The 12,953-nt window shown below is 49.0% G+C and overlaps 1 protein-coding gene across 1 annotated transcript; it reads right to left on the bottom strand.

Annotated features, from left to right (window-relative positions):
• Nucleotides 1–1,421: 1,421 nt before the first annotated feature.
• On the bottom strand, nucleotides 1,422–10,045 carry LOC306928821 (uncharacterized protein; the record flags this gene model as incomplete). Its single annotated transcript, XM_079509092.1, has 7 exons — nucleotides 9,956–10,045; nucleotides 9,557–9,856; nucleotides 8,157–9,419; nucleotides 7,949–8,004; nucleotides 2,942–3,085; nucleotides 1,633–1,824; nucleotides 1,422–1,463 (listed from the first exon to the last, which is right to left on the bottom strand). Exons 2-7 carry the CDS (start codon nucleotides 9,798–9,800, stop codon nucleotides 1,422–1,424), a joined length of 1,941 nt encoding a protein of 646 aa, XP_079365218.1. The 5' UTR covers nucleotides 9,801–9,856; nucleotides 9,956–10,045.
• Nucleotides 10,046–12,953: the final 2,908 nt, after the last annotated feature.

Genomic DNA, 12,953 nt, shown 5'->3' with positions numbered 1-12,953 from the left:
CCATGGTGCCGTGCGGGACATAACCCTTGCGGGGGTGCCGTATGGGACATAACTCAGGAGGAGAGGCCATGTGGGCTATAATAGCCCTACGTAGTTGGCCTGGGACCATGCACGTGTGTTTAGGTGCCCCTGCAGCAAGACCATACGTACTCCCAAGGTGAGAACGCACGCCATGGTGGCCTGCGGGAATCACCGGGGATATGCTCTTACTCGAGGCACCGAGACACGTGGCCCGAGACCCAGGGAAGGTGGCCGTCTCCGTCAGCGGACCGCACTTTTCCATGGTCACATAGGGGGCCGTTGACCGCAACCACTTAGAGGGGCCGCAACGCCGCCCTGTGGTTGTGGACAATGACCCGGAGTCGATGCAGGTGTTTCTAATGGCACCGCCCGCCAGCTCGACCGTAGCTATGCACTTATGTAGTGCCCTGGGAGGGGGCCGACGAAGGCCTCCTCCATGTGGACAATGCATCCTACTTCAGAGCTGGACCCGTGCCGACAGTACTCGTAGATAGGGGAACCCAGGCTATCTGGACAGTACCGTATCAGCCAAGTACTTGTACGTACGGTGTGGCCGAGCGTGCGGTACGCAAGGTCAGGTTAGACTGTACTGATAGGAGAGCGCTCCTGGTTTTGGTCCTGCCCATGCACGGTATGCGACCTGCAGGTTGCTGTTCAGCGCCGTGTTGGGCCATGTAGGCTAGCCAAGATTCGACCGGTCTATGCAACAATGCATGACCAGGGAGGCGCGTAATGGGTACTTGCCGATCGCCGGTTTTGGCAAGGAGCCCATGGCATGGATTTGATGGAACCTCACCAGGCAGCGCCTGGTCTGGGACTTTCTCGCCGACGACCGCCCGGCTCCGTTAGGACCCAGGGCCGTCAGGCTGGCATTAGGTTTGTGCGGAGTCCGAGAGACAGGAAGGTCCCGATACCGGACCGCACTGACGCACGGGCTCAGTTCCAATCCCATGCTCTGACGGCGCGCCGTGACCTCGAAACACGGGTCCCGACGGTGCCAATGGCAGTCAGGCCTTCGCTGGGCATGGGAGGAATATCGCTCGGATGTAGGGACAGGAAATGCTGGCAACCGTGCCTCTGTCTGTCCTACGTGTTTTCATCGGCAGAGGTGAAATTCGCTGCTGAAGAACAAATCCTATACGGGGCCTTCAGAGTTCTGAACGCCCTCAAGGATCTGGCTCGGGAGACCGGGATCTATGTCATCACAGACTTCTCCGCTCTCCTGGCGGCCTCGAAAGGGTCGATCAAGGGGTCCTGGGTTAAGTTCATACCCCCGGACTAGAGGATTCCACCCGAACCGGAGCCAGCATATTCCACGCCAAGGGAATGCTGGTGGTTCCTGTTCACTGACGGGAGTCACCGGAAGGGTGACGGCGACCGGTCCGAATGGGCCTATGTCCTCAGCGCTCGCGAGAAGACAGTTGAGTCTGCTTCTGGATGGCCTGAGGACACCACACAAACCGCTGTGGCGGCAGCCATATTGTCTCTTCCTGGACCAAGGGTGGATCCCTTAAGGTCCCGGACGAGGAGGCCGGTCGCTACGTTACAGGCATGCACACTGGCCTAGGCCACGTGGGCTATGCGCGCAGGTTACGGTGTAACCTGCGTAACCTGAGACCCTGAACCGAAGGTGCTCGACATATCCTCACTGTCCCCCTTCTCACACGGTTCCGCCATAGCGAGAAGGGGAGGGGGAGGACCAGTGATGGACGACCGCGTCGGGGAGGACCAGTGATGGACGACCGCGTCTATGAGGGGACAGGTATTACTCCCCCTGAAGTCCCCCACAATATCAGTATCATCCTTGCAACGATGAAACTGACAGTAAAACGCCACACTCACGGCTATGGCCCTGGTGGTGATTTTAGACCCGCAAGAACCCTAGCATACCCCAAATGCGGATACAATGGGAATACTTAACCCCTACCCTGAACATCCGGGAAGGTGGTCTGCTCGGATACCTTACGATCGTAGGTTTCCCGCAATGAATCGGACGGAACGATACACAGACACATTGGGAATCGCTTTGAAATGCTGAGAGTGGCAGCCCTCCGTTAGAGAGGGTCGGCTCGCCCTCTCAGTGTACTCCCTATGATACTGAAATCGACTGTCAAGCCACAAACCCTGCGTTCTGTGACTCGCACCTCATGTGGTCTGAGCTCACGACACAAAAGGGTGAAGCAGTTAAGAGACTGTTAGATTATCAGGTGAAAGCAATTGGTGTGAACGGTCTATGTGGCGAGGTCGCCCAAACACTAAAGAGCGCACGGGGACCCAGAACCATGTACGCCTGTCTGACTGTGACCACAGACTTCTGCTACATCCCCCAGTGGGAACCCTGGGAGTGTCCAACTGGTCTATGACCTGGTTTAACAGGACCAAGGCCATAGAGTTGGCGAACAGTCAGAAATTGTGGTCAGTAGTAACTCCGGAAGCTGCCCGAATGGTGTCAACCGTAACCAAAATGACCCATCAAACGAAGATAGAGAGCTGAACGCTTTCCTACACCTCGTGGCAGTAGAGGCCTCTATGGAGCCCTCGCCGGGAAACGCGGTGCTCATTACCACTGACCGCTGCATCACTTGAGCAACCTGGTTCTGAGCAGCTAACGCGCGATCGGCTAGCCGCTGGGTCCACACAGTCCCCAGTTCATAAATGGCTCCCTTGGGTCCTCGCTAAGACTAGGCCAGGACCCTAGGACCCTGACCTGCCTCAATGAAGCTATGGCAGGAGGTCTGTCGCTGGTCACGTTTGAAATACCTGTGGTCGACGCAGAGCTAGTAGACAAACTCACCGACCCATTTGGGATTCAGATTATGACTGACTGGCTGCACGGCGTTGAAGGTGGCTTGATCGTGACAGACAGGCTGCGGTGAGACTGAAACATGAAGTAGTTTCTCCAGAACTATTGGGTTAAGACCTGATGGTAGCGGTACACTGGAGGAACCTGCACCATGCCGGTTCGATGTCTGGTCTCGGCTACGAAGGTCCTAATCCCCAACCGCACACCTCTATAAACCCACCAAAAGGCTCCTTGTGGACCCTGGGCGCTCCTCCGCCTTTGCTGTTAACACAAAAAACAGCAGATGGGGTTTAAGGGGGGATCAGACCTGGTGTTATGCTAAGGATGCGTATTCTCAGACTCATGTGGACGAGGCCACGTCAACCATGTTTGATCTGGCCACCACTGAGAGGGTCTCTCACGTCGGCAACCAGACATGAGTGACGGGGAGAACAATGCCTCCTAAGCAGGCGTGGGATCTTGGCGTCGACATGGACAAGATCCTAGATCGGTATTACACATCGCGGAATCCACCCCCAACCAGGGGCGTGGGCTAACATGCACTGGTACGACGCTCCTATAGCCACCCCCTTTTTGGACAACAGGCGGTGGCGGGCGGTTCAATGGGGTACCAAAGTACAGCGGAGTGCTTTGATCCGTGCTACCCCTGGCCCATCGGAGCGCTACTGGTCACGCGTAACTGTCATCGGGCCACGCCTTCTGATGCGATCGGCGGACGTCGGGCCACGACAACGTACGAGGGCCGCACTCTGAAGTGTGGAACGGCTATTAATTATAATGAGCTGTACAGTGAACATATCTCCTAACTCGTTGGAGTTATGTGAACGCTAAGTTCTGTAATGAGATGCGGCTAGCAACTAACCTATTTGTCGAATGTAAGGTCTACAAGAGGCTTGCGGCGGTATTCGGACAAGGTGGCGATAACCTTGACTATCACCCCCCGTAGGAGGGCCCCTTTCCCTGCTTGCAGGAGAAGCGGCGACCTTACCGACCCCGGGGAGAGATGGATGGTGAGAGAGTTCACCCTTGAGGGGGTCTGGACCCTTAGGGTACGTGGTCGAGTCCTTCCGGGTCCCCTGCCGGGAAACCTCGACTGCTGCTGGCCGCAGCCCCCCAATCACCCTGCTTGATCGTGACGGGCGCCAGATGTCACACGCCGGACTCACCGATCCCTGCACCTGGGATAACATCGTGAGCTACAATCTCGGCATGAGGCCCATGATGACCCCCTTCAATCCGATGGACTGACGTGCGAAGATGGACCTGGAGTCGTGCTCTGAGCTCAGGGCTCAAATCCGTAATCCGCTCGCATCGCTGGTGCAAGCGCGGATGAAGACGGGCTGATGAGATGACATCACCATACTTGGCCCCTGTCCCAAACCCAGAGACATGCGGTACCGTCGGGGCCTACAGGTCACCAGGAAGAGGACCGAAGAACCAGGAGATCGTGCGGCCAGAGGGGATGTTGTAAGTGGCGAACCAGTGACGCCCCAATGTGGCCCCAAAGATCTCCACCCCTGAGCGTCTCAGTAACGAGGACATATGTTATGCTTGTGTGACATAAAACGTGTGCTACTGTACTACTGTTTTAAATTATGTGTTCTGACCCCACATGTATTATACTCATGAAACAGTGTTTTTTGCAAGGCAGCCGATGGGTTAAATCTATGCATTCATTACATTATTGCAGTCGCTGTATATTGTGTTTCTCCTATAGCAGCAGAGTTGAATAATGAACTGTAGTAACCCAGAAACGCGTTCACGCTGTTGACCTTGGCTAGAAATGAACTGAAGGAACTCTTTACACGTTCACGCTGGACAGATGCGTGTCCACGGACGTGTTTGCTCGTGCCCCTTGCTATGATCACGCCTGGACAGGGTCATATCTCTAAAAATGACGCTATGTGAACCGAGGTGTTAAAAGTATGAACGTGCCTTTGTTCAGTCAGAAGACTTTTGCTTGCGCACCTCTAAGCTTTATCTCCCACTCAACCAGAATAGGGAGTTGTGCTTGTTAATATTTTTGCAGGCTGACTGAGTCCTCTGCCTCCTATATTTTTACTATTTTGTAAATTCATTTGATTTGACTTGAATAAACCTATTTTTTATAATTCAGTGTAATCTACGATGGCCTCCGGTGTTATTGATTACCCAATAATACAGTATGTCCGTTGTCTGTGTTTTTCCTGTCACTCCGTGGGGTAAGTTTAGTTTGATTTAACAACTGAATTCTTAGTGATAGCCTGCCAGTGTTTAGACGGCAAGGTATGGGGATCCGGGCACGCCCCGATCCGCAAGTACAGGAATGGTTATTTTGATGATGATAGTGGCTCGCCACATCCCTCAACCCTTCCACGGACGGAAAGGGAGGACAGGCTGCATGAAGAGGCTCGCATAGGTTGCCAGTCCAAAGAGGTCAAAGTGGCTATATTTCAACGTCTCAGTGGAGCCGGTTGAAGTACATTGGCCACGCATGTATACTGTGTTTTAACATTTAACCCCTTGCGTCCCGATATTCTATACGGGTTCATGCAGGCGGAACAATGTGATAATTGTATGCTATGACCTGACCAGTCTGAGGCGCGCTATCTCTTCACGAGAGTTCGCGCAGTGCACATACAAGTGGAAAAGCAGCTATAGATCTCTGCCTCATAAAAGCCATAGATTAAAAGTTGCGAGTGTGTTTATATATCTTCCCCTGTATCCCTCAATCCCTGACGCCTCATACAAGTGAGCTCGGGACGAGCGGACGTGTGGGAGGCATAGGGAGTCTCCCGTGCTGGCTTTGATGCCCGCACCGGGACTTTACGCACACTGCATAAACTTGTGCTTGTGAACGTGATACAGATAGGATAGTTTTAAGGTTTTAATTAGGGTCACTCCTGATAGCCTCGTACAAGCAGGCCATCAGCGGTGGGTAACGGAGTGTGTGTACTTTACACAGTGTGTTAGTCTTGGGTCGCACAAATGGTGTGTCTCCGGGCTACAGAATGAGTCAAAGGTGTTATAGCATGATATTATAAGTTATTAATGGCATATTTAATGAAACATAATATTGTGTGCACGTCACACAACAGCTCTGTAGGGGAGCTATACAGTACTAACATGTACATGTATGGACGGAAGCCACTTGTAATGGGTTTATCTTTTGAAGAGGTGTTTTTAACACCTTAGCTACTAGTGATTTGTAGCACAGCTATTTGAGACGAAGAGAAGACCGTGAAAGTCCTGGCGTACTGGGCTACTATACTGCTTAGCACACAGAAGTAGACCAGTGTTCAGGCGGAGAGGGTGATGAGAGCCAGCTCTCTTTTACAAGTCCTTTGCGGTTTTGTTTAGATTTCAGGCCCTATCAATTCATAGACATGACATGAAAAATAACAACTAAATTCAATATAATCAGAAACAATAATAAAAAATAAAACATATATGTACAGAGTGGAGTGTTTAAGGGAGAAGTGATCCTTTCCTCTCCCTCCGGCCTGCTGAAAGGTGGATTTTTAGGCCTGTTTTAAAAGATGCAGGTGAGCTGCATAATTATTTTGAGGGAGGGGGTCAATTATTTTCCCTACTTGGTCTGTGTCTCATAGGAGGGCTGTGGGCAGTTCAGAAACCAGTCTGTGTCTCATAGGAGGGCTGTGGGCAGTTCAGAAACCAGTCTGTGTCTCATAGGAGGGCTGTGGGCAGTTCAGAAACCAGTCTGTCTCATAGGAGGGCTGTGGGCAGTTCAGAAACCAGTCTGTGGCAGTTCAAAAACCAGTATGTGTCTCATAGGAGGGCTGTGGGCAGTTCAGAAACCCGTCCACCAGTGACATAATTGATGGGGAATCCAAGCTAATAGAAACTGCAGGCTTTCTATTCCCTAAAAGTTACCATGATATAATGGAAGCCATCGTTCTCACAATGACAAAAATCAAATAAAAAAAAATACATATTTATAAATATATATTTATAATCAAAAAAATCAAACAATGTCGTCACTGGAAGGGATTATACGTCTAGGTATACTTTAATATTAATGATGGTGTCTCCTGTTCTGCACCAGGCGGGATGATTCAGATTGTATTATGTATATACTTTATTCTGTGCCCTGTATCTGTGACCTTTACTGTGGTGCTCTCTCGAAACCCTTTAGAGATCCACCTCGTACACAGGAGGTCTCCTGCCTCTTACTGCCCCATCAGCACCTCCTCGTACACCCACATCATCATACAGGAGGTGTTCTGTCTCCTCACTGGGTGCAGCGTCAGCACCTCCTCGTACACCCACATCATCATACTGGTGGTATTCTGTCTCCTCACTGGGTGCAGCTTCGGCACCTCCTCGTACACCCACATCATCATACTGGTGGTATTCTGTCTCCTCACTGGGTGCAGCTTCGGCACCTCCTCGTACACCCACATCATCATACTGGTGGTATTCTGTCTCCTCACTGGGTGCAGCTTCGGCACCTCCTCGTACACCCACATCATCATACTGATGGTATTCTGTATCCTCACTGGGTGCAGCTTCGGCACCTCCTCGTACACCCACATCATCATACTGGTGGTATTCTGTCTCTTCACTGAGTGCAGCGTCAGCACCTCCTCGTACACCCACATCATCATACTGGTGGTATTCTGTCTCCTCACAGGGTGCAGCTTCGGCACCTCCTCGTACACCCACATCATCATACTGGTGGTATTCTGTCTCCTCACTGGGTGCAGCGTCAGCACCTCCTCGTACACCCACATCATCATACTGGTGGTATTCTGTCTCCTCACTGGGTGCAGCTTCGGCACCTCCTCGTACACCCACATCATCATACTGGTGGTATTCTGTCTCCTCACTGGGTGCAGCTTCAGCACCTCCTTGTGGATCTGGCTCTTCATACTGGTGGTATTCTGTCTCTTCACTCAGTCCGGCTTCAACGTCGGAACGAGCAAATTCGTTATAATAAACTATCTCTACGCTCTCCCGTCTTACATTATAATAAACCACGCCAATGTCCTGCGCTCCCGCACGCCGCCTTCTGATGACCTGGAGAAACACAGCAGTGCCCGGCTTTAATAAACCGGCTCTCTTAGATTAAAAACGTCTGACATTTACATTGCAGTGTTATGTTGAATAAAGAAGTATGATTACCTTCCAGAGACGATAGAGGACAGCAATTATCAGGATCAAGACCAGCAGCACCATGACTGTACATGTGAGAACGTTAGATGTCAGATGAGAAGCTGTGAGGGAAATATGTTAAATATGTTAGAACATCAAACATCATGCAAAAGAACAGCGTAAAGATTGCTTGCTTGAGTTTCAAATTGTGACTTGAAAAGACCACATTTCATGTTACCTGTGACAGTGATAGAGAGGACCTCGCTCTTAGAGGAGAAGTTGTGAGAGAAAACGTGGATGTGATAAACACAGATGTAACTTCCCTGGTGGGTGTGGTTTGCTGCAGGAAACAGGAATGTGGCAGAGTGATTGACAGCTGTCTGGGTATGGTTTTGAGTTTTGCTGCATCCAGAGATGTTGTGTGTTGCATTAAATGATGTTGTGTGTTGTGTTGCATCCAGAGATGTTGTTTGTTGTGTTGTATCCAGTGATGCTGTGTGTTGTGTTGTATCCAAAGATGTTGTTTGTTGTGTTGAATACAGTGGCGTTGTGTGTTGTGTTGTATCTAGTGGTGTTGTGTGTTGTGTTGTATCCAGTGGCGTTGTGTGTTGTGTTGTATCCAGAGATGTTGTGTGTTGTGTTGTATCCAGTGGTGTTGTGTGTTGTGTTGTATCCAGAGATGTTGTGTGTTGTGTTGTATCCAGAGATGTTGTGTGTTGTGTTGTATCCAGTGGTGTTGTGTGTTGTGTTGTATCCAGAGATGTTGTGTGTTGTGTTGTATCCAGTGATGTTGTGTCGGACGCAGTGATGTTGCGCGTGGAGTTGGATCCAGTGAAGGTGAGGTGGAAGAAGCCTCCTGGGTACTGTGGCAGGATGGAGCATCTGATGCTGAAGCTGGAACCCTCCGTCACCTGCAGCCCCTGATGATGGCTTTCAGAAATGGAGTGTACTAAGGTACGCACTGATGTTGTGTGTTGTGTTGTATCCAGAGATGTGTGTTGTGTTGTATCCAGTGGTGTTGTGTGTTGTGTTGTATCCAGTGATGTGTGTTGTGTTGTATCCAGTGGTGGTGTGTGTTGTGTTGTATCCAGTGGTGTTGTGTGTTGTGTTGTATCCAGTGGTGTTGTGTGTTGTGTTGTATCCAGTGGTGATTTGTGTTGTGTTGTATCCAGTGGTGTTGTGTGTTGTGTTGTATCCAGTGGTGTTGTGTGTTGTGCTGTATCCAGAGATGTGTGTTGTGTTGTATCCAGTGGTGATGTGTGTTGTGTTGTATCCAGTGGTGTTGTGTGTTGTGTTGTATCCAGTGGTGATGTGTGTTGTGTTGTATCCAGTGGTGTTGTGTTGGATGCAGTGATGTGTGTTGTGTTGGATGCAGTGTGATTGACAGCTGGCTGGATGGAGCAGCTGGTGTTGAAGCTGGAAGCCTCCATCAGCTGCAGCTCCTGCTGCTGGCTTTCAGAAAGGGAGCGTACAAAGGTGATGATTGGCTTAAACAGCAGATCTGGAACAAGACAGAGGTGATTGGCTGAAATTGGTAATACAGTAGATTTGACTGTATGACCAGTTTAATTATAAGATATTGTATTGACAGATAGATGAGATAATGTAAATGTGTCATTGTTGAAGTCATTGTTTTACCTGAACAGATAATCTCCAGTCTGGCAGTGGAATTGCCAGACCTCTTTGTTCCACACTCCCTCAGTGAAGACTCAGACCCAACACAGGAAGCTGAAATCCACCATACAGGTTCATGTGTAGAAGCAGAAGTCCTTTCTCTTGATACAGCAGAGCCACACTCCAGCTGTCGACACACTACAGATGATGACTTCAGGTTCCAGTCAGACCGACCATCCACTGGTCTCCACTCTCCCTGGTGTTTCATCTCCAGTATTCCAATACACTTACTGGTTCCCCTCACCAACCTGACATTGTCAGACTCTGTACAGAGACCAGAGAATAAACAGTAAAGATTCATATTTATTTATTCATGAAATAATAATCCAAAGTTCCAAACCAAAAGTTTAGCTTGTCTTTTACCTGAGCAGGTGAGTCCAACAGACTTGTAAGGTGAGCTTGTGTTTCTAGTTGAGTCTGAAGTTCCACAGTCCAGGAGAACAGACTCGTGGCCTTTACACTGGAACTCTTTGGTCCACATTGAAACATTGGCTTCTCCATAGAGCACCCCCTGGAGGACTGAAGGAGCCTCACACCCAAGCTCCCTACAGACCACCTCTGCATCCTGCTGGTCAAAGTCACCTTCACACACTGAGACCCAAGACTCATCAGACTTCACCTCCACTCTGCCTGAACACAAAGTAGTGCCATTCACCAACCTCACAGAGTCTGGAGAGAGAGAGAGAGAGAGAGAGAGAGAGAGAGGTCATTGACGGTAAAGGCAAGAAATAGAAATGAAAGCAATAACAAGACCAGAGACATCATATGTGCAAGATGAACGTTACATACCCCAATAGTATAGTAAGGCATAATGCCCCATCAGAACATAACATGCTGCTTAATTACTAGTAAGACGCCTATGGGCGTTGAGTGTACAGGGTTTGATGAGGGCCGGGCCTTAATTTTCGGGCCTGTTGAGAACTCTAGTTTTCGCCGGCTGCCGGGCGCGGCTACACTAATAACTTTGGGGCAGGCCCGTCTAGAGTTTGAATGGATAGCTATCAGTCAAAAGGGAGACATCAAAGAGGAAGGATGGAAGGATGGATGGGGAAGGATCAACATATGGAATGTCAGAACATGTTCTGACATATCCTCAAAATGTCTCAAAATGTCAGGTTTCACAATGGCGCTCTATTGACTGGCAAGTAGACTAGTTGCGACAGAAGGTCGCACATTGACTATATGACATCAGGGTACTCCTTCCCTGATGATGTCACGTGATGTCATGAGACCTGGGCACCATATATGATTTTGAGTGAGTGAGTGACTGACTGACTGACTGACTGACTGACATGTACAATTGCATTGTAAATACGACCTGCGGTCGCAATAATCCACACATATTAATTTCACAAACAGCAAGTAATGGCTCTGAATGGTTTAATTGATCAGGGCCAGTGTTTCCCGTGGCTTTGTCAGACATTACTGTCGTTGAAGTAGTAGTTTGTTACCTGAACAGTTCACCTCCAGTACGTACAAGGAGGTGGAAGACATCTTATTTCCACAGTCACTCAGAGAAGACTCAGACCGAACACAGTGAGGTGTTATCCTCCATGCAGGTTGATGTGTAACACCAGAACTCCTCTCTGTTGAAATGGCAGAGCCACAGCCAAGGTGTCGACACACTACAGATGAGGACTGCAGGTTCCAGTCAGACCAACCGTCCACTGGTCTCCACTCTCTCTGGTGTTTCATCTCCAGTATACCAGCACAGTTACTGGTTCCTCTCACCAACCTGACATCATCAGACTCTGTAGAGACAAGAGAGTAAACGCAATAAATAAACAAACAAACAAATACAAAAATAAAATAAATAAATAAATCACAACCATGTGAAGTGAGGGGCACTCTTATCTTCATACATCATCTCATTCTGGCCATTCACAATTTCTATCTTAACTTTTCTGTCCTCAAGTCCTTTTTATCTCAAGTCCTCAAGGCTAATCCTCAAGGCTAATCACTTGTGGCGTCCTCACTTCACACGAAAGGGTGCTCTTATCATCATGCACCATCACACATCACATTCTGTGCTTAGCCAATCAAATCATCACAAATGTAATTCTGGCCAATCACTTTTGGCGTCTTCACTTTTCTGCCCTCACTTGTATCTTCAATATGTACTTTGCTCAGCCAATCAAATCATCACTATGGGGTGATCAGCCAATCATCAGCCAATGTTTGTGTTCACACAGATCCACAAAGCTGGGCATCAAAAATAAAATCACACCCCAGTGTGAAGTGAGCGGTGCCGTTGTTGAGTTAATCTGCTGCACCCACTATCAAGTGGGGGGGTGGGATTAACATGCAAGGGGAAAAAAACATGTTATTACTCTCATTATAAAATGATTATCCAAATTAAAAGGTGTCTTTTACCTGAGCAGGTTAGTTCAACAGACTTGTCCGATGAGCAGGTGTTTCTGGATGAGTTTGAGGCTCCACAGTTCCGGAGAGCTGACTCAGTGCCTTCACACTGGAACTCTTTGGCCCACATTGGAGCCTTGACTTCTCCATAGAGCGCCCCCTTGAGGGCCGAAGAAGCTCCGCAACCAAGCTCCCTACAGACCACCTCTGCATCCTGCTGGTCAAAGTCACCTTCACACACTGAGACCCAAGACTCATTAGACTTCACCTCCACTCTGCCTGAACACACACTAGGACCATCCACCAACCTCACAGACTCTGGAGAGAGAGAGAGAGAGAGAGTGATTATACAATGATGTTAGTGATCTACAAGAGAATGTATGAATGCATTATGGATGCAAATTGAATCTAATCACATCAGAGGAAAGTCAACGTTGTTTTACTGAAACCCTAAACAAACAGTGTTCTTTCATTCTAAAATAAAGTAATTCATATGGAAATATATAATCAATAAATCAAAACACAAATAACTAATCATCATCATCATCATCATCACAATATCTTCCCCAGTAGCTCATGAGACTAAAGGCCTTTTCTAGTCACTGCACTCATAAGCATGCACACACGCATAAACACACATGCACACACAAGCACGAAGACACTTACGCACACACGCACGCATGCACGCATACATACACGCACACAGATGAAATGAGAGACTGTAAGGACTGCTGTCATTGTGTTACCTGAACAGTTCACAGTGGGTTTGCCTGTAATCAAACCTTTCCGTGTGACATGATTCTCCATTATGACACAGTCGCTCAGTGAAGACTCAGACCCAACACAGTAAGGTGTAATCCTCCATACAGGTTGTTGTGTGAAACCAGAAGTCCTTTCTGTTGAAACGGCAGAGCCGCAGTCCAATTGTCTGCACACTACAGATGAGGACTGCAGGTTCCAGTGAAACCCACCGTCCACTGATCTCCACTCTCCCTGGTGT

The sequence above is a fragment of the Electrona antarctica genome (genome assembly GCF_951216825.1).
Source record: "Electrona antarctica genome assembly, chromosome: 8".
NCBI lineage: Eukaryota > Metazoa > Chordata > Actinopteri > Myctophiformes > Myctophidae > Electrona > Electrona antarctica.
This window is presented reverse-complemented; position numbering and strand designations above follow the sequence as displayed.